This window comes from Poecilia reticulata, linkage group LG2 (genome assembly GCF_000633615.1).
Source record: "Poecilia reticulata strain Guanapo linkage group LG2, Guppy_female_1.0+MT, whole genome shotgun sequence".
NCBI lineage: Eukaryota > Metazoa > Chordata > Actinopteri > Cyprinodontiformes > Poeciliidae > Poecilia > Poecilia reticulata.
In genome coordinates, this window is record NC_024332.1 from 11,428,964 (window position 1) to 11,453,966 (window position 25,003).

Below are 25,003 nucleotides of genomic sequence, written 5' to 3' on the forward strand. Positions count from 1 at the left end.
AAAAAGCGCAACGCGACTTGGATGTAACGAGTAACGCGACAGTTTTGTAGAAATGTAGTGAAGTAGAAAGTACAGATACTTACTGTAAAATGTAGTGGAGTAAAAGTAGAAAGTACCCATTATTAAATCTGCTTAAGTAAAGTACACATACACAAAAATTGTACTTAAGTACAGTAACGAATCACAGATTCGTTACTGTACTTAAGTACAGTAAGATTCGTTACTTCACTTATACTTCACCACTGAGTATAAGTGAAGTATAAAGAAGAGCTTTCAGTTGAGTTGATTTAATTTGTTTTTCAGGTGTGGTTGTCATTTGGAGCCAAGATTTTTTTTTCTTTTTATGTTGTCTTATTAAAATGACTCATCATTTCCACCTGGTTTTTAAAACACACCTTAGAGTTTTTACCTCTAAGGTTTGATATTGTTGGCTTGTACCGAGGTTTTCCTTTGGATTTAATTTCGCAACTGTGACGTTTCAGCGATAAATGAGTCGCACCATGTTACACATGCAGATTTATTTTTGTTCATTGACAGACACTGGCTGTGTGGTTTCTGTTTTTTGCAAATGCCAATCATTTAAGTGCTATTTAATATTTTCCTTTTGGGAATAAAATAATCTCTCATAGCAGTACACATAAAAGCAAGCTATAAATTGCATCAGGTTTTTTCTCTCCATTTTTCAGGTGTTCAACTCAAAAACAGCAGAGCTGCTCAGCCATCATCAAGTGGAAATCAAACAGCTCTTTCCTAAGGAAGGGTAAGGCCGGTCATCTGCTGTCTGATGTTACCTCGTCCAACTAATGTGTCCCTGTAATCTTCCTTCATGTCCAGATGGGTGGAGGAAGATCCCAAAGAAATCTTGCAGTCGGTGTACGAGTGCATAGAGCGCGCATGTGAAAAACTCACACAGCTCAACATTGACGTGTCAAACATTAAAGGTACAACAATTATACTACGATCGAGTATTAGGACCAGGCTAAGAAAAAAGAAAGAATTATGAGAATAAAGTTGTACAACAATAATCTTATTCTCTGAATAAGTCCTAATAATAACAGAGTAAAGCTGAAATAATTCTATAATAAGGTTACAATATTACCAGTCAGAATAAAGTTGTAATATTAGAAAAATGATATAGTAATTTTATGAGAACTCCTCCACAAAAGATAATAAAAACTGAAATGAGCAATGTTGATGTGCTCTGGTGTCGGTTTTACAAATATAACTTGATGCTGACGTGTTAAAAGATTATCATAAGCAGGTCTTTGAGTCTGTTTCAAAGAAAGAACCACACAGACTTGTTAAGTTGGTTATGTCCAATCTTGATAACTAATGAAACTTTTTTTTTTCGTTGAAATCATTTTTTGTGTGAATTCTTGTGACATTCTTCTGGTTCTTCTTTCTTCTGGTAATATTTCATATTTATTCTCCTAATATAACTTTATTCTCATAATTAAAATAATTTCTTTTAGTCGATCTGACCCATACTTCTGCTGACTCAGGGTTATTGAGCCTTGCAATGAAAGACAATGTACTTTCTTTCTACCTTATAAACATCAGCATTTTGTGAAAAATGTAAATGAGAACATAAAACAGTTAATTGGAAATCATTCATTAATCCGGGTCACAAAGCTAAAAGCAAATCCTTAAAGTTTATAAAATGTATTAATATCTTCAGTGCTCAGATTTCCAAATCAGTTGTGTTTGACTTTTTCTCATATGTTAAGCTGCATTCTGTGTGATTGTCAGCCATCATTGTGTTTAATTTGATGCAGCTGTTGGAGTGACCAACCAGAGGGAGACCACTGTAGTGTGGGACAAGCTGACAGGGGAGCCCCTCTACAACGCCATTGGTACCGATCTCTATGGCAGCCATTTGTTTAATATGCTGTTGTACTGCGTTTGGAAGACGGCAAAAGTGATGTTTGGGAGACATAGTAGTGGCATAATCACCTCATTGAGGGTTGCGGGTTCTATTACAGGAATTCATATAAAGCATTTTCTTGCTCAGTTGATAGATTATTAGATTATTGGTGTGTTTCCGTGGAAAGATTTCAAGAGAAATTCTCAAACATACAACTAGAGGTCACTAGTAGCATACAAAATTTATGCTAACGATTTGTAGCTAAATGTAACTCCAAGTGTACCCAAGAGCAGCGAATTGATCTGATTTGTTGTGTTCCTGTTTAGTATGGCTGGATCTGCGAACTCAGTCAACGATTGAGCATCTTATAGATAAAACTCCAAGCAGGGATAAGAACCATTTACGAGTAAGACTGAGACCTGACTTCTCTCCCAGTGATTCATTGTTTTTATTTATTTATTTTGGTGTACATCCAATGGGGATTTTGTGTCACTGCAGCATAAAACGGGCCTCCCGCTCAGCACCTACTTCAGTGCGGTAAAGCTTCGCTGGCTGTTGGACAATGTGGAGGAGGTCCAACAGGCCGTGGCGTCTCACCGCGCCATGTTCGGCACCATCGACTCCTGGCTTATTTGGGTCCTCATAGATTTCCTGCATCACCTCTTTTGTAGAGACCAGTGGAAATTGTAAATGAACGGATGAAACAATGTTTAAAGTTTTCAAATGTCTTCCTAACAGTGTTTGACAGGGGGAAAATCAGACGGAATCCACTGCACAGATGTGACCAACGCCAGCAGAACCATGCTGTTTAATATTCACACAATGGCCTGGGATGCAGACCTTTGCAAGTATGGCTCCTAGACTTGATTTTATTTTTATTTTATCATGTTGAAATAAGATTTATTTTGTTTACGTTTATGGTTTTTGTTTTAATTCATGAACAAAACTGCTGATGCGACTCTACCAACTGGGTTTGTACTTTCTGAAGTTCAGCCTATTGAACAGTCATGCACCATTTTTGGAGATGTAATTCTGTGACAAACTTATGATAGTATTCAATTAACATACAAGATTACAAAATATTAAATTATAAAGGTTTTAGGAATTTATTCTTTACAAATTTTAATAGAAATCTTGAGAAAGACTGAGCTCAGTTACATGTAGTTGTTTTGATGTGAGATTAATCTAAGATGCATCACTATAATAAATACCTTAGAGCCATCAGCTGCTAGTGTAAGAAGAAACCTGAGTGGATTCATGAAGACAAGCAAAATACAGCAAAAAGATCTAAAGAGTCCAAAAAATGTACAAGAAAAGATGTGATTGTTACAAAGATCCATGAAAGTGGGATAAAAACATTTACTGAGGGTCCATTCAGGCCACTTTCATCCAACTCCAGTCCGGTTGTCTACAAAGTCCTTTTCGTTTGGAGAGATGTGAATGCTCTAATTATTTGCTCTGATCCAAACAAATAATTAAACTCTTGTCTGCTCGGTTGAGGAGCGGTTCGAATCAGGCAAGCGGACCAGAGACCGCTCTGAAAGTAGGAAGCGGACTATACCGCAGGGCATTCTGGGTAAATACAACCAAAACCAAAAATGTGACAGAAATGCTCCAACCACTAAAATCTGGTGCCCAAACACCCAAATGGGCAGACTAGATGGCTTCTGAAGTGACCAGACCTCAGTTCTGAAATCTACTTTAAAAAGCTTCTGGAAAAGACTACACAAGGAGGCAGTATAACTGTAAAAACTATTATTTTTACTCTAATCCTAATCCTACAGAGATTAAAATGGAGGACTTCCAGAGCACAGAATGTTCTCCTAATTATATCTTCCATTGGTTTACTTTTTTAGATATTTTGGTGTTCCTATGCACATCTTGCCTAAAGTGAGGAGCTCATCAGAAATATACGGCCTGCTGGTAAGACGCAAACTCTTTGTTCGTGCAGTTCAATACTAAAAAGGATCCTACTAATTTTATTGATTCTGAAGTGAAAAGGTTTTATCTTTTTGTCTTATGTAAGAAATGTTTTTCAGGATGTTTTTAAGTGCATGAAGGTTGACTGTTAAAAATTCTTTTAGGCATTTTTTGTGCAATTATCTCTCTTTTCTCACTGTTAGAAAATAAGTTCTTGCTGGGTAAGTGATAACTCATCCTCACTCTTTTACTCACCATGTAACCTATTTGGCTTTTCCATCACTGGCAAATAAATCCACCATTCCAAAACTCCAAACGTGGAGGAAAGGTCCGCACCTTAACAGAAGCTATAAAGATTTTGTGTTTCGAAGCAATATTTAATTTTTCAAAGATCAAAATCAGTTTTGTCAGTTTAATTTTAATGTTATTTAATGAACTTAAAAAAAAAAATTTTATATTTAGATTTGATTGTGCAGACTTTAAGTCTGCACTGATGCTGTATTTTGTTGTCTGATTATCTCAATTAAATTAGCAAAAATTACAATTTATCAATAGAAATATTTTAGTATTTTATATAAATGTTTTAGATTAATTGATATATTACATATTGGATGAATTGTATCAAAAATGATATTAGTGATTAGTGTGATATTAGTAATATTTGACTGGAAAACTTAAACATGTAAGATATAAAAGTCAGATTTTGCTGAATTTAACCTTTTTTTCCTTAAATCTTTAGGGAACAAACTAAATTTAATAAAAATAAGGATAAACATTCTTCCGTCTTGATGATTCTGTATTTGCTAAAACTAGACCCTTAATATGAGACCAACCCTGGATCTATTTTAGCTGCTGGGAATGTTTTGGATGGTGGCTGTTGCTGTTGGCTGCTCTGCTGGTTGTCCTTCACATACCACTCCGTCTTCACACTTCACAGTTTTCCTTTCACATTGTATTTCCTCTATAAACTTCTGACCCTAATTTGCATGTGGGAGTGAAGACTTTATTTCCCAAAGATTCACCCTTCGATCTGCTGGTAGAAGTCGGCTGCTTTCCTGTTATTTGACTTTGTTTAGTCAAATAACAAGTGATTTATTTTTCCTACGCCTGTGTTACCTGAGCTTGTTTATTCATCATGTTTAGACCTATTTTCACATTTACTTTTGTCAAGTTATAACATTGTTTAAGATGTGTTAAGTATTTTTTTCATTTCGTTTTAACTGTAAAGAGTTGAACTGTTAAAACTATAAGTTGATTGGATCGGGTCAATAAAACCAGAACCAAATGCTGGATTTGAGTTGAAATTTGAATTCAGATGCAGTTTCAATCTGTGTACATTTAAATTCTCCTCAGAATTTGAGATTAAACTCAGATTTAATTAAAAATGAATTTAAATTTTGATTACAAATAAAAAATTGGATTTGAATCTTATGGATTTGATTTTCCGTGACAGAAAGCCGGGGCCCTGACAGGTATTCCCATCTCAGGGGTAAGTCTGTCATTTTTTTATTCTAAATATTCATTCATACCTACATTTATTTAAACTATAATGTTTCTTTTGAACCAGTGTCTTGGTGACCAGTCAGCTGCTCTCGTCGGTCAGATGTGTTTTCAAGATGGAAGTGTCAAAAACACGTATGAGCTTCCTTTCGCCCTGCTGGGTTTTTCAATTAATTATTTTTTAAACGAACGGCGATCCTGTCTTTAGAAATTCCTCTGTTATTCCTTCAGGTATGGAACTGGATGTTTTCTCCTGCGAAACACTGGGACAAGGGTAATTAAGTTTTTATTTCAAACAAACAAAACRACAACAAAAAAATAACAAAACAGTATAAACTCAAGTGGTGTGTGTCAACTTGCAGCCTGTCATGTCTAATAACGGTCTGCTGACGACGGTCGCCTACAAAATGGGCCGGGACAAGCCCACCTATTACGCTCTGGAGGTAGAGTAACATTTCTCAACTATTATCATGTTTGACTTCATGTAGTTCATTTTTATTCTACTGCAGTTTTCTACTGTGCCTCTTTGGCTCTTCATAGATTTACCTGACATGATTTTAAGTATAACATAAAATAACGCATAATACAATAACATGCATGTTTCATTTTTCTTCTCATCGTGTCCTGAGCTATGTGCTGCTTTTATATTGTTTTTCATAAATATCAACATCCCACAGAAGAAAATGCCTCCATCCTATCTTTTTCCAAACATTTTATTTAGGGCTGAGCATTTATTGCATTGTTTATTATTTTATTGTGACAAAAATTGTCATTTATTGTCATGATAAATTCCAATATGTTAAGTTTTACCATTTTCCCCACAGTTTTTTCTTTTAGGGTATTGGTAAATATCAATAAATGTGATTAAATGCAGCTGCTGTGTGCAGTTTGATGACAGAAATCACTTTTATTCATGTGACTGGGGTCAGAAAGAAGCATATTAAATATTAGAACCAAAGTTACCTAAAAAAGAAATAATAAGTCGTTATCGTCATTTTTATCATTATCACAATAGTACCACAAAACATTGTGATATCATAAATTTATCCATTTTAAAACCTAAAGATAGCAATAAAATTGGTTCTTTTGAAATATGAGACATTTCCTGCAGTAGATATACGTCACAAATGAGCAAGTTGTCTTTTTTTTTTTTTTTCAAAACATTTGGAGCTCTGTATTAGTTTATCTTTACCCAGGTGAAAAAAAAGTATACTGTAGTATACTAAATTCTAACATACTTTAGTATACTTTAATTGATGTACTTAAACTGTACTATTTTGGAACAACTAATTTTGTGCTTAGTATTCTTAAAGTATACTTTTTAAATATCATATTTCAGAGCTTTATTATTATATTTTGATATAATTATTATATTTTTAGTGTAATAATTCTGTCTCAGAATTATATTAAAAATATATATTTAATATACTTCAGATATATTTTAAATATACTATTAATATTAGAAATGTGCCGATCAGGTTTTTTTCTGCCGATTCCGATCACCCATGAGGGCCGATCACCGATACAGATCACATAATTATTATTTTTTTAATCATAAGCACTACCAGTTACATTATGTGGAAAAAGGAACCATGAATTCACCTTAATTTAGACAAAAACTTGTTTTTAATAACTTTTCCCAAGAAAAAAACAAAGTGGGCATTGTGCAAATTGTACTGCTATCTGTAATTCTATCTTTAACAGACTGATAACATATGAAGGCTCTGAAGAGGCTAATTAATGTAAAAAGTCAATATAAAACCTCTCAACATTGCCAAAGAAATTCAAGTATAAAACTTAACCCATTTAATCCCAAATTTTTCCCAGACATGAAAATATTAAAATCAGATGTCATTGATAGCCCTTTGAACTAATCAAAGGGAAATAATTTTAAAAATTGTGGAAAAATATGTGAAAGTGTGTTTTATGATCGGTCACAATTGTGGCCGGTGGGATAATATGGTGTTCTTATACTAAGATGAGCTAAAAGTGCTTTTTCCAAATAGACATGATCATAATATGTGAACATTGTTTCTTTATTGGAATATATCTTGCCCCAGCATTACTTTAATGCAACATTTGCTCTGTAAAATACAAATTTGACTATCGATATATTCTAAACCAAGGTAAATTTGAGTGCTTGAGTGTTTATGCATAATTATATTGAACTTCAGTCAGTTGTAGTGTCATCACAGTAACGTAGATCATAAAGATAACATCTACAGTAGAGGCTTTCATTTATATTTCTGAAAATTATGAACATTTGTCACACTGTCATACAATAAAACTCAAAAGTCTTAGTCCAGGAGTCTCCAACTACAGGGATTGAGGGCCAGTGTCATGCATCTTTTCCATCCGTCTCTGCTTCAACACACCTGATTCAGGTGATTAGCAGGACTTGGAGAACTGGACTGCATACTGAGGAGGTGATCCACTTAATTCAGGTGTGTTGGACCAGGAACACACCTGAAAGTTGCAGAATACCGGACCCCAAGGCCTGGAATCAAAGGAGAGTTGTATGGATCCTTCTCACCATTTGGTGACTTTGGTTTTCTTCAATTTTGGGTTATTTCATCCCTTCCTTACTTTCCATGTACTTTCTTGAAGCACTCGATGTGCAATAAAGCCTTGAATTTCTCCAAGGCATGGGTGGTGCAAAAGCAACATCTCTGGAAACGATTCTTGCATTGACTGACCAGTAAGTGTCTTGGTCACATCTCGTCATAACTTGAAGAGAAGTGTCCATTTGAGATCTATTTCCATGACCTACTGGCCTTATACCAAACCTTTGCATAAGATAATAAGTCACAACCCATGATGAGAAAATCGGTCGTTCCTCCTACGACACATTTGTAAAATAATATCTGAAAGGTAAATGGCCTGTACTTGTATAGTTCTTTATCAAGTCCAAATGACCTGAAAATGCTTTTCACCACATTTAGTCATTCACCCATTCACACACACACATTCACACACTGATAGCAGTAAGCTACTAGATTGTAGTTACAGCTTCCCTGGCACAGTTTGACAGGAGTAAGGCAGTCATTCACTGGCACCACCGGCTCCTCTGACTACCACCGGCTGGCAAGGCGGGTGAATCGTCCTCTTGATCAAAGTCACAATGACTAACAGACAAAGTGGGGTTCCAGCAGGCAATCCACCAGGTACAAGATAAACTCCAACCTCCTAAGCTACCATCACCCTGTTTACAGGTGTTCTTTTGAGATGGGCCACCACCACTTCTTGGACCTGACCATGACAGTGAACCTTGAGGGGTTTAGGTCATGAAGGTCTACACCTCTCATGTGTTCATTGATCTAGTTGACATCAGTCTCTGTATAGTTCTTTCTCATATTTGTTTCTACTATGAAAATATTGCTGTTTTTCTAGTGGATCAGCAGTTTCTCATCTTGTGTCGGAACCTCATTAGGATCCTCTTTATTTTTTAAAGGGTACATCAGAGAGACAGTTGTCCCTTCATCATAAACCTTTGCCACATGACTGATGAAGGGTCAGATTATTCTCTTTTCCCATGAACTGATTATATGCATTCAAAATCAGGCATGGAAAATGGCCCATATTCCCCATATAGTCCATGTCTAAGCCACCACTATCAAAGCCTACCAGATTCTGATATATTTTATTGGTCAAAATGCATTGACATAAATTGACTAGCAATTGAACTGGTTCTATCTCTTTCTGAAACCAAAGTAGAAAACAGCTCATAAAATAGGATACAGCAGTTGCACCAGCAAAGATAAAATCTAAAAAACAAGTTTTGTTCTTCTTGAACAACTCTTAATCAGTGCAACAATTTGATCTACAAAATAAATAAAAATGATACTTTTCACATCTGACACCTTAGCTCCTCTGATAACTCAGTCTCACTTTCCAGCACTGCATTCAGTAACTTACCAAACATGAGCCATAAAAAACACTGAAGCAAAAAGCCTAAATGTTTTTTTTCCCTGCCATTTTCAGCTGCAAACATAACTGAAATATCTACGGATATGTGTTTCTGTCTCTGTCTCCCTCTGACTCTCTGCAGCCTGATGTTCCTGCAGGGATTCAAGGATTTACAACAGACACTACAGTAATGTACAGTGTCAGAATGTGAACTAAATATAAGTAGTATGTTTTTATCATACAGAATGAGAATTTAAACAACTTAATTTTCTGATGTATACATTATTATACATCTCAACTCTATTTACTGTGTAGCAAACATTTTCACTAATTTATTTTTAAACCTCTCCTCAAGCACTTTTTTTATTGTCTCCTGTAATTAATATTTTTTTAATATAATTAAATTATAAATTAAATATAATTTTTATATCTTCACACTCTGAAACTCCACCTGGCTCTCCTGTGTCTTCCCTGACCTGCTCCTCTCATAATAACATAGTTTAGCTTATTTAAAGATTAAAAACAGTTAATATTTCAATAAACTAAATGAAGACCTAACCAGAGCTTCTTCAACATCATTCTAGCACTGCTGTTCTCCTAAATATCTAAATAATAGAATAGAATAGAATATATAAATACATACATGTTAAGTGGTCGAGTATGATCAGGTGTTGCTCACTTTAAATAATAAAAAGGCAAATTTTGCTGCTGTTTCAGTCTCTTTCTAAATCATTGTGACTAGACTAGCTAACTTTTAACAAAGTTAGCAGTAACATTTTGGACATGTGACTATTCCAGAATTAAAACGGCTTAACCAAAAAGATTTTGTTCTATATGAAAGTAAACTGACAACTGTCTGTTGGTTGCCATGGCAACCAACAGACAACAGCTCAACCAGCAGATAGAGCAGAGATTACCGATCGGGAATCAACACCAAAAAACGAACATTTTTCACACAAAAAAGTAGCAAAAACACCAAAACGGAACATTCAGTCTGTTGCATTATGCTGTCAGGCTTAATGTCTATATTGTCATTATTAATAAGTTTTTGCCTGAGCACAGCGGTGATTGATTAGTTCAGCTGCTCTACTGATGACTTGGTGGGCGGGTTGACCTGTTTTAGTGCCAACGGAACCAAAACACACCGAACTGCGCAGCACATGTTAAGGTTATCAAAGTCAATAGAAGGTTGGCAACAGTTAGGTTAGCATAACTGACCCACTGCTCACTTTTTCAATGTTTTTTTAAGTTAAAACTTTTTCCTCACCTGTTAAATCTGAAGCCCTTGTTATCTAATTCATAGGGTTGAATTAATATTGCGTCCATTTTTCAGATTCTTTGCGTGACTGTGGTATTTTCCTGTCCACCCATAATATTGACTCAATGGACAGCAACGGTGCATATGTGGCGCATGATAAGTCACGTAATGTAATGTCCAGTCCAGTAATTTATATCCATCCATATCAATGCTGCTGCCTCTGTCTTTCTCTCGCACTTCCCGCTACTCAGCAGTAGCTGTCAGGTTGCATTGTGTTGCATTCAATGTTGTTGGAAAAAAGAGATTCATGTGCTTAATGTCCGATTTCCCATAACTATTTATTGAATTCATAGTCGCCAGCTGGGGTGGCAACAGRGGCGGCAAGGCTCTCATTTTGGTGGCAACTGCCACCCCATGCCACTGATCTGCCCCTGACTGGAGGTAAAATGGCTCCTGTTCTAGAGTCAGAAGTGACATGTAGTTTTTGGATAATTTCTTTTCTTCACAAAATCAGCTTTTTTTCCCCCAAGTTGAACCTATTTGAGTCATGAACTTGTCACTGAGCCTTTCTACTTGTTATTTTCTATCGTCTTGTTGCCCAGGGATCTGTGGCCATTGCTGGAGCCGTGGTTCGTTGGCTGCAGGACAACCTGGGAATCATCAGCTCATCCCATGAGCTCGGTACTTCCTCCATCAATCAACTGCAACTTTTTTACATTGTTGATTCGCTTTAGATATATTTATTTTTTTTGCTTAATGTTTGATGCTTTCATTTCCTCATATCTGCAGAGATGTTGGCCGGATCGGTCGGCACCTCCTACGGTTGTTATTTTGTTCCTGCGTTTTCTGGGCTCTACGCTCCGTACTGGGAGCCCAGCGCCAGAGGGTATGACCAACAACTTATTTACGGTGCAGCATGATCAAGCAGCATTATTATGACTTCAGATATTTACTTCACAGGATCATTTGTGGGTTGACTCAGTTTACCAACAAGAGACACTTATCTTTTGCTGCCTTGGAAGCCGTCTGTTTTCAAACACGAGAGGTAAAGCTCAGCTCGAAAAATCTTCTCAGAAAGTGGGAAAAGAAAAAAGTAATTAGAATAATTATTTGTGTCTGGATGCAGATCCTGGATGCCATGAATCAGGACAGTGGCATCCCTCTCACTCAGCTGCAGGTTGACGGAGGAATGACGACCAACAAGCTGCTGATGCAACTGCAGGCCGACATTCTCTGCATCTCTGTCGGTGAGGCAGACTCGGTACTCGGCTTCTTCAATTAACTGTGACCATATTTATTAGAACAAAAAAAGTATCCAAACCGTTTAGTAGGTTGCAGTTTTATGGCCGATCATCAGTCCTTATAAAGCCTGACTTGCTGATTCCGATTTTTTCCGATGGCGATTTTAAAAATGTATATTTATCTAAAATACTTCTGTACCATGAAGTGCAAAATACTCAACTAGAACGACTCGGACCGTACCTTTACCTGTTGGTTCTAAAAATCACGAAACAACGCTGGATGGACCTGGACCAACCTGGGTCTGTTTTGTAAAATGCTAAAGTAAGGGTATGATATGAAAAAGTCAAATATAAATCCATTTATGAAACATTTTTTAGATTTTTCTTTTGTAGAAAACAGAAACGAGAAACAATCTAGAAAATCAAGTTTTCAAATATTTATTTACTGAATTTATTAACCTTTTGGAAAACATTTGTACATGCATAGTTTTCCATAGAGAGATCTTCTTAGTTAGTAATGAATTAACAGTAATGCTGTTAGCAATTTATATTTTCCAACTCTCCAAAATGGGCAAAACAAGAAAACGTGATTTTTTTTTATTTTTTGTATAAAATGCTTCTTGTTTGATAGAATGTGATGGTGTAATGATTGTGTGGTTTTTCTGGTAGTGAAGCCGTCCATGCCGGAGACCACGGCTCTGGGGGCGGCCATGGCGGCGGGCGCGGCCGAGGGCGTGATGGTGTGGAGCCTGGAGCCAGAGGACCTGAGCACCGTCACGTCAGAGCGTTTCGACCCTCAGATCAAACTGGAAGGTAAAAAGAACCAAACCATCAGATAAATCCCACATCCGTGTGGCTGGACACGGTCAGGTTGATGCAGCTCTGATTGTGGGATGCAGAGAGCGAGTTTCGCTATGCGAGGTGGAAAGAAGCCGTGAAGAGATCCATGAACTGGGAGACCACACATACTTTGGAGACTGAGAGCCGTGAGTGCAAATATTTGTATGTTTTCAGCCAATAATTCATGTAGCTTTTATGATATGATACTAGAGATGTGCCGATCAGGTTTTTCTCTGCCGATTCCGATCGCCCATCGCGGCCGATCACCAATACCGATCACATAATTATTATGTTTTTAATCATAAACACTACCGGTTACATTATGTGAAAAAAGGTACCATGAATTCACCTCAATTTAGACAAAAACTTGTTTTTAATAAGTTTTTCCAAGAAAAAAACAAAACGGGCATTGTGCAAAGTGTACTGCTATTGATAATGCTATCTTTAACAGACTGAAAACATATGAAGGCTCTGAAGAGACTAAATAATGCAAAAAGTCAAAACCTCTCAACATTGCCAAAAAATTCAAGTATAAAACTTAACATTCAAAGGCAAATACAGGATCCATTACAATAAACAATCCTGAGTTACTGAATGAAACCTTCCTGATAGCATGGCGGCTAGCTGATTACTGCTAGTTCGGTAGAGAGCAGTGTCTAGGGGTTGGAAAAAGAAGAAGAGCTGAGTGTGTTAGCTTTAGAGACTCTAGCTGTGCAGCTCGTTGTTTGCCTTGCCAAAAGAAAGGAATAAAGTTCTACAAGCTTTCATCTGCCTCCTCCTTGTTTGCCGCCAGCGGAGCAGAACCTTTAAGAGCTCGTTACCAGCAGACAAGCCGAAATAGACTTGCTAGGCAACACTGGGGGCTCGTCTGGGATCGCTCTGCTAAAAAAGGCGGGGAACGGCAAGAAATGGATGAAGGAAGCCGAAAGAACTTTCTGGAAGTTCCCAAGATGGCTGTGACTGGCGCCAACGCTGCTACCGGAGTATCAACGCACTTGGAGGGAAGGAGCCGAAGAGTAAGTTTAAACCCCTTCCTGGTGGATGTAGAAGAGACCCGACAGGTGTGATGAAATGGAGTGGCGTGATGATCGGTTGGTGACCAGTATGGAATTAACTCCATCTGTGAGCGATGCCGCTGAATAAGCTCCACCATGGCCGCTTACCCCGCCGCCATCAGAACATTACAACGCCGGACCAGCGAACGACAAACTGCGGTGAGACTTTAGCCCATTTCTGTCCAAGTCATGGTTGTGCTCGAAACGTAGCATCCACGCCTTGTGTGACGAAATGTTTTATGGATAACAAGACTAATAGCCGAGGTGCAGCTGCTCTTGACAGATTTCCTTTTTCCCGGCCAACTGTACCGAACTGGGAACGCTGTGTAGCTTCATCGCAGACCCACACAGTACCGCTTGTTCATCAGTCGGAGGGGTTTGCCCACATACTGCAAACTTGTCCACCTGCACGACAGGATTTTTCCCCCACATGAGCGGAGGCTCCGTACATCATGTAGCACCATTGGGCAGAGTAGAGAACAAACACAGATTTTGTATTTCATCCCAGATGAAAAATACAGCCTGCAATCAGCACTTCGGTTCATGTAATCTTGTGCATGGATTGAACGACATAAACAGCATTGAGTGTCAAACATGTGATGAGAAGATTCCAATACTGCAACCAGGCCATTTTGATGGAGCAGGTTCATGGAAAGGCTTCCTTTACCAGTTTGAATGCTGTGCTAAGGCTAATCACTGGACTGAAAAGACGAAAGCTGTCCAGTTAAAATTCTGCCTCACTGGTCTGGCTGGAGCCATTATCCATAAAAATCCCAGATCAGCTGATTGGAGCTATCAGCGGATTGTTGCCTATGGGGCTTCTTCAGAACATGCTGCAGCTATTGGCATCGAACTGAGGCAAAGAGTCAGGAAAACTAGAGAAGCTCTACATGTTCTAAGACAGTGGTTCTTAACCTTTTTTGAGGTACCGAACCCCCCAGTTGCATATGCCCATTCACCGAACCCTTCTTATTCCCCCCCCAGACACACAAAATACTTTGCGGTATTCTGATTTAGTAATGTAATTATATTACTTGTGTTACCACCCCCACACCACTAGAGGCAGTACCAACCCCAAAAAGATGCGACTAAGGAGCAGATTTAGACTATAGAATTTGGTAAAAACTGTGAGCTTTGCTGAAGTAATTAAAGACAAAAGTTCAAATCCATGCTGAGAGTGGAGCTCCTTCAATCAGGGCTCCTCCACAGCACTGATTGGCTAAGCAATGTAACGTGATCCTCTGGAGCAAGTGATGGCAAAGCGGCGCATCATCACGACTTTACACAAGTGTGTCTTTATCTCCGCGGCAGAGGCTCCGCCGAACCCCTGAGATCGACTCACCGAACCCCTGGGGTTCAACCGAACCCAGGTTAAGAACCACTGCCCTAGACGCTGCTCTCTACCGCCCCCTAGGGAAAGGCTGGGCCTGTAACACTACCCCAACTCTGGAGGATGTTTAAACATATTTAACATTACTCCAGCAAACATAACTGGTTAGAACTAATCCCCCAAAATCTAAACTAGAACATTTCAWCCATCCATCCATTTTCTTTTCACCCTTGTCCCTCAGTGGGGTCGGGAGGGTTGCTGGTGCCCATCTCCAGCTAACGTTCCGGGCGAGGGGCGGGGTCACCCTAACCAGGTCGCCAGTCTGTCGCAGGGCAACACAGAGACACACAGGACAAACAACCATGCACACACACTCTCACACCTAGGGACAATTTGGAGAGGCCAATTAACCTGACAGTCATGTTTTTGGACTGTGGGAGGAAACCGGAGTACCCGGTGAAAACCCACCATGCACAGGGAGAACATGCAAACTCCATGCAGAAAGACCGGGGCCAGGAATCGAACCCAGAACCTTCTTGCTGCAAGGCAACAGCTCTACCAACTGTGCCACTGTGCAGCCCTCTTTCATCAATGATCTAATGCGGACAGAGACTACAGTGCAAGACAATACACCTTCACAATAACAAGCCAAAGTCAACTAAAAGAAAAATGGTAATAATCCACTGCATGTAGCGTATTACTCTAGGAACTGAAACAGGCATGCTGTATACATTTTTCTTTTAATGTCCACCACCTGAACTGGGCAGCGATCCTCCTACACCCAGCTGTTGAACTAACTTATTCCTTCATTCCACCTGTCAGAAACATGCAGGACGGTTTGTGCAAGCTATAGGGGTTGAAGCTAACCTCTCTGCTAATATGAGCCAATATGTATTTAGTTAACTCATGAAGTTAACTCATGAAACATTTCACCAGGTTGGAACACACAGGAAGAACAATCTGGACTCACATCTTAGATAATTACTTCCCAATGTTTCCGTTTTAGCCTCAGATCAAAATCATCACATGAAACCAGGCAGGACCAGTTCCGACCTTAACTCTGTTAAAATCAATGGATCCCTTTAAAGACCTGCTTTTGGACTTTAGTTCTTGTTTTGAGGAAAAATTTAAGTTGTTCCTATATAACTCTACCACCCTGAGGAACAAACTGCTCCAATGAACGATGAATCAGGATGTAAATATGTGTTTTCAGCTGCAGCCATTGACTCAGGTTCTCCCTGTTCACTTACAGGTGGAACGAGTATCTTCAGCAGCATCCCGCTGGGATTCTATATCATTGGCAGCATGTTGATGTTGGTTGGGGCAAAATACCTCGCAGGTCAGTCAATCTGTTGGAATTTGCACCTGCAACATGATAATGTGGAGACAAAGATAATAATACAAATGTAACTTTTCATTTTATTTTTTTTTACTTTTGAATTAAATCTTAATTTTAGTGAAACAAAAGAATTGTCACTCGTATACTATTACTTAAAATTTAAAAAAAAAAACAACAGAAAACCAACTAAAGCATAAAAAAATAAGCATTTCTTTTGACAAAGTGCATTTTTTTAAACAAATAATGTCATTGTTGAGAAAAAGACATTATCTGTTTGGTATTAAAAAAAGAAAAGAACAGTTCTGAACAAACTCTATGGCTGTCTTCAGTCAGGCTTATTCAGAATCGTTGTAATACAGACTGCTACAGAAAGAAGCTTAAATAATATGAGTTTCCCTTTCGGCTCAATGGTATTTTTTAATTAAATTGAATAATTATTTTACTTAGGGTTATTTAAGAAAAAAGGAAGAAGTATAAATTTCTCTTAGTTAAAAAAACAACTTTTAAAAATCTCAAAATGATCAACCTGATGATAAACATCAGTTCCAAAGCAGGAAGCTGTCTTAATTTCAGATAAAATCACCTGTTCTGTGTTTCACTGTGAGCCAGCGTTACAGTCACAGTTTAAGCCGGTTATTTTTGGGGATTAATTTGGAAAAAGATGTCAATCATTTGTCAACATCTCTTTTTTTTCCATCTAAGATAATGTTTAATCACCTAACAACACCCATTGAAGCAAAGCCAACTGTGTTCAAGCTGAAACGTGATCCCCTGTTGATTCTGAAACCTGTTTTGTCATTTCTCAACCTGATTTCAGGTCGCCTGTAGTCCCAGAAGAGGCGCCTCACAACAGAAACCAACGCCCGGCCACGGCTCCTCCTTCTTGCACTCTTTGCTCCCAAGCCATTCCAGGAGAATAAAGAATCCAGACAGCTCTGAACAGAAAACAATTTTTTTATTCTACTTTGTATATCTGTAGCAGATTAGACCATATTGGCATGAAGAACACTAACTTAGCTAGGGTTTTTTCTACAATGTAAATATGAATTTTAGACTTATTTATTGTGGAAATTCACTAAAACTAATGTTCTTGAAGTATGGGGTCTAATTTGGATTTTTACGTCACTGTTCACCTGGACGTTTTCTGTTTTGCTGTTTTTTCTGTTCTGGTTCACTAGTGAGTTTTTTTTTTTAGAGCACTTTAAGTAATTCTTTAGTCTCAACACATGTCAACACATTTAAATGTATGCAGCAAAAGGGAAGGAAGAGTTTTGATAAACTTGAGGCGTTTAGTAGAGATGAAGCTCCGTGTACGATAGACGCCTCTTGAAAAAATTAAGTGAAACTTGTATTAACTCCAAAACTACAAAAACTGTCAAATAAAATCTCACAGCTGAAATGCTTCACAACTCTGAAACCTTGAAGTGGAAATATTCAGATCAGATGCTGTGAAAACATACAATATGCAAACTCCACCCACACATCTGAACTGCAAAGCAGCAGGATAGTGTGAGATGTTGATTTATTCAGTCATTTGAATAAAAGCCTACGCTTGAGGAAATATTTTACTGTAAAAACCTGGACTCAATTCTGACTGACTTTCGCTTTGGTTCAGATTTGAGGAGTTGAACTTGTCAGTATTCACATCGCCCATCCTTCTCATCATCTGTACAGATCTGTGACTGAAGGGCCAGTGCTTCTGCTAGGTGCCAGAATAAAGGGGTGTTTTTGTGCGTGCGTGTGTTTAAGTAATGTAAATTCGCGCTGTAATTTATTAAAACTGAAGTCCTTTTAAATGAGTCTGTGGTGTTTGTTGTGATATTAGAAACTGAAAGTGTTTTTGTGTGTGACAGACAAATTCACCTTTCTTTTCTTGCTGTGGTAAAAAACAGACCCTTTTTCTCATTTTTGGGGCAACAAAACACAGCGGCCCACTGCTTTTAGGGGAAAAGAGAAGCAAACATATTGTTCAAATAAGACACATGAGCTCCATACACTAGCTGACTTATCCACATCTACCGTCAGCAACACTGTATTGAACATTCAGAATGGGAAAGTCAAGAAAACACCTGTTTAAATATGACGGGTGTGTCGATCAAACTTACTTCTATCTCAGTTAGATACATCAACTGCTGTTCAAAATGGGAAAGACTGTAAAACATGTCACAGAACGCAGATCTTTGCTGATCTGTATATGGTAGACCTGTTACTATACAGCTGCCCACAAATGGCTATCCATTTATACATAATTCTCTAAAACGCTTATTTTAATACTTCAAACACCAAATCTACCTTATTTTGCTTTAATACAAACATTTAAAACAATCTATCACTAATTGTGGGTGAATTGATCCAAAATATCAGTAAAATAAATACTGATTCGATATTACCATTGGATCGATACTAGTGTGGTAGAGATTTTAATTAAATTTTGTATTGTAATTTCTCAACTCCAAAAAGATTTTGTCTTCATTCTTTCAAAAGTATATATTTTATTGCACTTTATTTAGGAAAAATTCACATTTGTGTTTCACTTAATCATGTTAAGTATTTTTTACTAAGTTTTAACAAAATAATTTAAAGGAAATAATATTAGGTACTTGATAACATATCAAGCATAAATCATTAAACATCTATATCAGCAACACAGATCTTGTACAATATTTACTTGGCATCAGATTGATGACAAAATATGCAGTATCCACACACCCCTAAGTTAGCAGCTAATCAGCGGCATAGAAAATGAATGCCTGGATTGGCTGCTTTCTGAGCTCTAGCCAGTAGCCATCTCAGTTTGCATTGTGTCTTTGTTCTTCGGGTTTCAGCTTCCCATGATGCAAATTTTCAGCAAATTATTGTTCCACAGAAAAATCTGCAAAAAGGTGAATCCAAGAACAGACGGGTTCCGTAAGTCACTCAACTAGACTTACTTATTACCACTGCTTAAAAAGGGGAAGACAATACTTCTCAAAGTTTACCTATACCAAAAGTAAGACAAATTAGGGAGTTAAAAGAAAAATCTGTACAAAATTGCAATGTTTATTTCTATTAAAATTTTATTTTCAACCCTTCAAAAAATGCCTGAATCTCTACATACTCCAAACATCTTAAAAACAGTTTTGTTGTTCAGTTCAGGTGAGCTCCTCCTGCATGTGGGAGGGGAAATCCCCTCTACAGGAGGACTGGTTGGCTGGGAGGAGGAGTTTGTCCCAACAGCTCAATAAAACTTCTCACACTGTCATGTTTGAACCAGTTGGCTGTTTGTGCTGCACTGTTGATTCAGAGGGAGATTGAGCCATACAGGTAGGTTCACCGCCCTGTTCTTTGCAAGCTAATAAACCACAATTATTAATTTAGTTTAGAAACAATTTTCTTAAGAAAAACCCTTTAACCATAAAGTAATTTCATCTGTGTGCTTTTCACCTTGTGTGCAAACAATTCTGCCTTTTTGCATATGAAATGATCTTGAGCTTCTCTTTTGACTATCAGGAAATACTTGGAACAGTTTTTATTGGAGTTTCACATAAGTTCATAAGTATTCTTTGTTTTATATAAATAAAGTTTTATGGATCTTCATTTACAGCACTGACTTTACTTTACAAGATTTATCTTGCTTTAAATGCACCACTGAGCTACTTGATCCTTCTGCCAACCAGGAAGTTGGCCCTGGTGTGTGACAGGGATTGTGTGACAGTTGTTCCTCATTTTTAATCTTGCGTTGGACCGATGCTTATCGCCTCAGAGTTAACATTCAGGTTTGTTGTTGCCTTCCAGGTGTGGAACCAGTGGGAAACAAGAGACGCTGCTTTTCTGACGGCATCAATAAAACTGTCAGCATGTTAGATCATGGAGGAAGTAATTTGATGGCAGGTCAGGTTCTGTCAGCCTCCTTCAAATTCAGCCCCAACACTGAAGGTGCGTTCTTAGAAGCTCAAATAGTAACTTCATGTTAAAATAAAATGTACAATTAGAAGGCATAAGTATTTTATACATATTTTTAATGCCTTCTATTATTATTTTTAAAGTTGATGTGTTTAAAATTAGAAGTCCATACATTTCTGTTTCCCTGAGATAGATAACAAAATGAGATCATGGGCGAAACTGCAGTTCAAGTAAGACAGATGAGGAATTATCTTTATAAGTTTCTTTCTGACAAGAAATGAAAAGGAAAAAAAAGAAGTCAAACAGCTATGTTAACAATATTAGTTGAAACTAAATGTGTAACACTACAAACAAGTCTGAACCGTTAGCTTATTTAGCTAAACCTTCAGCTAAAAATTGTGTAACATTTTCCAGAGCATGGTTATGTGTTTTTTCTTTATACCAAATTCCCCAAACTTGAAAGTGCTTACATAGCAAATAGCATACTTGTATAGGTTTTGCCTAATGCCCCCAACAACAGAGGTGTCCAAAATACATTCATAGTCCCAGGGCTGATTTTGGCCCCCAGCACACTGATAGATGCAGATGGAGACTTCCTTTTAGTTTTTAATTAAGTCAAAATGATGGCAGACATTTAAACATTTTCATAAAACAGAACATTTTAGGTACAAAACAAAGTAGTTGTCTGTTAACCTGAATTTTGCAGTCTCTTTAATTTTATAGTAGATTAAACCACATCTATCCAGTGACTTTTACTCTTGTTGCTGAGAAGAATAAAAGTCCATTTTTTTTAGCAAACTTGATTTCATTATTTTTGATGACTTAAATGATCAAAATGTCAATTTTTGCTACTAAAACATCTAAGTACTTCATTTGTCTAATTAAAACAACGAATGTAAAAAAATAGTGAATGCTTAGTTTATTGTTGAGCAGTTAAGTCCCAGTTCTTTAAAGAAACAACTCATGAGTACTTCTGATTTGATGGTTTTAGTTCAGACATATCTATCGTACAAATCAAAAAAAAAGAACAATACAAAATCTATAATAAATCTTGAGGTAATGGATGTTCTCATAGATCATCGTAACGTCCTTTTCATATTTATCAGATTTCTGCCTCAAAGCTTGCAGTCTGTAATTACTCTAAAAATGTGAGCTTTAGACTTCCTTTATTTGTTAGTATTATCTATCAAACGTTTAGTGGTTAGTAAAGCAACAAGAGCAAGAAAAATACTAAAATATGATAAAATATGATCAGGCATGTGACATAAGATCTTGTTACCAGACCAAATATAACAAAACACAGAGACTGCAAACCTCAGTGACTCATGACAACTGCCTTACCTACCAAACATATAATTTGTCCAGTTAGACGTATATTAAGCACATCAAAAGACAGAATCAATGCCATCTCGAGAAGCCTGTTCTCTTGTGTGCCAGTGTTGCTCATTAAAATTACAATCAAGTGATCAGTTGATCAAAGTAGCTAAAGGTCCTAGTTAGGCTGTTAAGGGTCAGACAGATGTCAGCGATTAACTCATGTAATCATTAATCAAGCTGTTTGGGAGTTAAAGTTTAATACAGAAATTGTCGCATATTGATTAGGTTAATCATTTGAGACATGAGACCTAGTGAAACTAGGTCTCCACTATTAATTAGCAAAACCATTAATTAATAAAAAGAAGATTTGACCTTGGTTAAAGGCTGTATAATATGAGAAAAACCAAAGGTCAGTAACCTCTGCTTTACATGAGTGAAACATTCTTGATACCAACTGAAACAACGATGACAAATAGAAAGTCAAGTGAGTGACGTCAGTCAGTGTGACAAATGGGAGCATTTTAAAGGCAAAGCAAAACTTTGGACCTGTCATGTTGAATTATAACAGTAGGAGTCCTAATTCCTCGAGCTTCAGCCATTAAGAATGTAGAATAATGGTAATCCAAGTATAGAGCCCTGGGGAACACCACAATAGATTTTGTCAGAGGTAGAATTAGTAGAAAGGAAGCGTGTTGATAATTATGAACAGTTAACAACTTGTTGTGTAATTTCTATATAGAAAACAAAAAGATTAGACCACTTTCCAGATGTTTTGTTTCTGAAAAGAATCTCTATTTTTCTGATATTGTCTTATTCGACTTATGATGGAAAATAGTGTTAAATAAAAGTTTAAAATAAAATTAAAGTATCTTTATTCTTGCAACCAGTGTTTAACTGTTATACCTTATTTATTATTTTTCAGGTTGCATGATATTTGACGCTAAACCACAATCATCCCTGCAGCATCTGCATAGGAAGACCACCGTAAAGGAGCTGCTAATGATGAGACGCCAGGTTAGTTGCATGACTTCATTATACAGCTGTCTAATCTTACTTTAGACAGCTAAATAAGGAAACATTTAAGTTGCTAATGTATGAGGAAGAACAGCTGAAGAAACTAGGAACAGAGTACAATTTCTCCAGATAGTTATGCAGATTTAAAGGGTGTGTTTGTGACTGCATACTTTCTATTTCCACAGGCTCACATCTTATATGAGTTTATGACAACTTAGGTCTGGTTTTCTTTCAGAAATGGAATTCGGAGCAGAAATGGAACTTGGAGCCTAAATTAAAGTCTCCCAAATACGAACCTATCGCCGCAGACATGAGTCCTCAAATGGCAACCTCTCCAACATCTCTCCACCTGAACTCCACCGCCTACTTCATCCCAGATCTCCCAGAGAATGCTGTCATGGGGCTGCAGGAAATGCCACAGCCTGTGCAGCTTCCCGCTCAGGAACACGATGTCCCAGCCTCTGGAGGGAAGATGACTCTGTTTCACTGGCAGATACAACAAGAGGCCAAGAAGGCTGAAGGCCTGTCTCCAGAGCAGCTCTGCATGCAGGACTCGGATGGTGACACGTATGTATAAATTATCACCAAAACGAATTAATATCACAATCTTTTGCTAAAGCTTTTTCTGTGGTTTGTGCTAAAGCAGAATGTGTTAAATATGTTGTTGTAGCATTAGTTACTGTTCAAAGATTGCATTTATGCTTGAGAATTATTTGTTGAATCAGGAAATGCTTTTTAGAATAGCTTTCTTCGGCTGCCATAATTCATAACCAGGAACAACAATATGGATCTAGTCCAAGTGCTTATCAACCTGTCACTTACAAAGGCACGGTGCTTTAAGCTTGTCTCCAGACATGCCTAAAACAAATCAAACAAGAAAGAACGACAGACAGCATCAGTGGGCCTTGACGGCTACCTTGGGGAATGCCAAACCTAACTTCTGTGTGGCTGGAACCGTCCCTTTAAATTTTACAGATTCTTTAATTGAAGCAGCCAAAATGGCATTGCTACAAAAAATATCATAAACTGAAGGATGTTTTCAAATTAAATCCAAGGTTGATTTAAGGAAAATTAGGTGAAGCTGAAAACACACATTTTTGTTTATCTACTATCAAAGATGAAAGTCTGTCATCCCATGTCCTTTAGGTAAACTCTTAACTGTTTCCATTGTAGATTCCTTCACATAGCGGTGGCCCAAGGCAGGCGAGCCATGTCTTATGTACTCGCTGCAAAAATGGCTAGGTATGGCTCCCTGGATGTGAAAGAACACAACGGGCAGGTATGGCTGCCATCACAACGTCATTTATTCATATTCCTATCAAACGAAGCAGGAATAATGTTGTGTTCTTGTTGCTCAGACGGCTCTCCAGATCGCAGTGGCCACCAATCAACATCTGATCATTTCTGATCTTCTAAGTCACGGAGCACAGATCAACATCAGGGACCTGTGGGGGCGCTCTCCTCTGCATGTGTGCGCAGAGAAAGGCCACTACCTCAGCCTTCAGGTAAAAAGGTTCTTCTTTAGTAATTCAATCAATTGAATAAACTGATAATTGCATTGCTTTTTTAAGAAAAATAGATTTTGGCTAATCCCACTTGTTAAAATGTACCAGAAGTAAACTTGGAGATTTTATGTAGCAATCAGAAGGAATTTGCTCCACTTACATCTGAAATTATGTTTTGGCTTGACTGAGACAGAGTGGAACCTTCGTGCGAAGATGGAGCCCATGGCTGTGGGACAGAATAATCAGGAAATAAAAGCACAATACACAGAGACCTGCTTGTTTTGGCTGCTGTCTCATCATGCAAATCTGAGCTGTTTACCTCTGATGACACCTGAATGCTGCATGGGCTATCACCATAACAGCAGGGCTGGGGGAATATATAGAAACCTATTGGTGGATGTCTCTTCATGTAACGTTACTTTTTTCTCAACATAAATGACAAAAAGCTTTACTAGTACTAATTTGACAAAAGAAAACCTTAGCTGAAGGTTTAACAGTGTACACATGTTTGAGCTAGTTAGATAAATATTCAGGTCAGGTTGTGACACGATATTGCAGTCCAAAGTTCATGTAACCAGGCATAACAATCCAAGTTAATGAACTCTGGATTTTAACACATTTTAGAAAATTTAACACTGAATCATGACACTGAAGTCATGTATTTAATTCAGCAGGGAAAATATCTGTTGAACAAATAAAAATCCCAGAACTAATTCTTTAATCAATTTAAAAAGAAGAGAAATAACCAATTACCAAAACCAACAAAAATTACTCACAACTTTAACAGACAGAAATGGGGCCCCTATCACATCGTATTTATCAGCCAAAGTAATCAGCCAACGATTATAATTAAAACTGTAAATATTAAAAATGAAGAGTGAGAGGGATTCACCTTTTGTTTTCATGGCGTTCAGTCAGATTTCCAGATGTTGTCGAGACTGGAACATGTTCAGGGCATCTTCCTGAACATGTTCAGGACATGTTCCAGAACATGTTCAGGCCATGTTCCTGAACATGTTCAGGACATGTTCC

At 37.6% G+C, this 25,003-nt stretch overlaps 2 protein-coding genes across 6 annotated transcripts in view; both read left to right on the plus strand.

Moving 5' to 3' along the window:
* LOC103477700 (glycerol kinase) overlaps positions 1-18,052 on the plus strand; it is a 26,019-nt gene extending 7,967 nt beyond the window's left edge. The window contains exons 2-21 of one of the 5 annotated variants that reach the window (XR_001776136.1): positions 687-760; positions 835-941; positions 1,776-1,853; positions 2,191-2,270; positions 2,363-2,500; positions 2,603-2,712; positions 3,721-3,787; positions 3,988-4,005; positions 5,238-5,273; positions 5,352-5,419; positions 5,516-5,558; positions 5,647-5,727; positions 11,051-11,129; positions 11,238-11,334; positions 11,409-11,493; positions 11,575-11,695; positions 12,364-12,502; positions 12,589-12,675; positions 16,167-16,253; positions 17,071-18,052. Coding sequence is in view for 3 of the 5 variants with exons in the window: in XM_017302383.1 (XP_017157872.1) it covers positions 687-760; positions 835-941; positions 1,776-1,853; positions 2,191-2,270; positions 2,363-2,500; positions 2,603-2,712; positions 3,721-3,787; positions 3,988-4,005; positions 5,238-5,273; positions 5,352-5,419; positions 5,516-5,558; positions 5,647-5,727; positions 11,051-11,129; positions 11,238-11,334; positions 11,409-11,493; positions 11,575-11,695; positions 12,359-12,502; positions 12,589-12,675; positions 16,167-16,253; positions 17,071-17,081 (1,611 nt within the window). In the remaining 2 variants the exon portion in view is untranslated. Of the gene's footprint in view, positions 1-686; positions 761-834; positions 942-1,775; positions 1,854-2,190; positions 2,271-2,362; positions 2,501-2,602; positions 2,713-3,720; positions 3,788-3,987; positions 4,006-5,237; positions 5,274-5,351; positions 5,420-5,515; positions 5,559-5,646; positions 5,728-11,050; positions 11,130-11,237; positions 11,335-11,408; positions 11,494-11,574; positions 11,710-12,358; positions 12,503-12,588; positions 12,676-16,166; positions 16,254-17,070 lie in introns of those variants that run through there. The other 4 variants (XM_017302383.1, XR_001776137.1, XM_017302384.1 and 1 more) reach the window with 4 other exon arrangements.
* A 1,464-nt stretch (positions 18,053-19,516) lies between these two features.
* nfkbiz (nuclear factor of kappa light polypeptide gene enhancer in B-cells inhibitor, zeta) overlaps positions 19,517-25,003 on the plus strand; it is a 10,385-nt gene continuing 4,898 nt past the window's right edge. The window contains exons 1-6 of the mRNA XM_008430949.2: positions 19,517-19,556; positions 20,028-20,168; positions 22,375-22,466; positions 22,702-23,033; positions 23,640-23,745; positions 23,825-23,971. Of these exons, the coding sequence (XP_008429171.1) occupies positions 20,090-20,168; positions 22,375-22,466; positions 22,702-23,033; positions 23,640-23,745; positions 23,825-23,971 (756 nt within the window). The 5' untranslated portion in view covers positions 19,517-19,556; positions 20,028-20,089. The remainder of the gene's footprint in view (positions 19,557-20,027; positions 20,169-22,374; positions 22,467-22,701; positions 23,034-23,639; positions 23,746-23,824; positions 23,972-25,003) is intronic.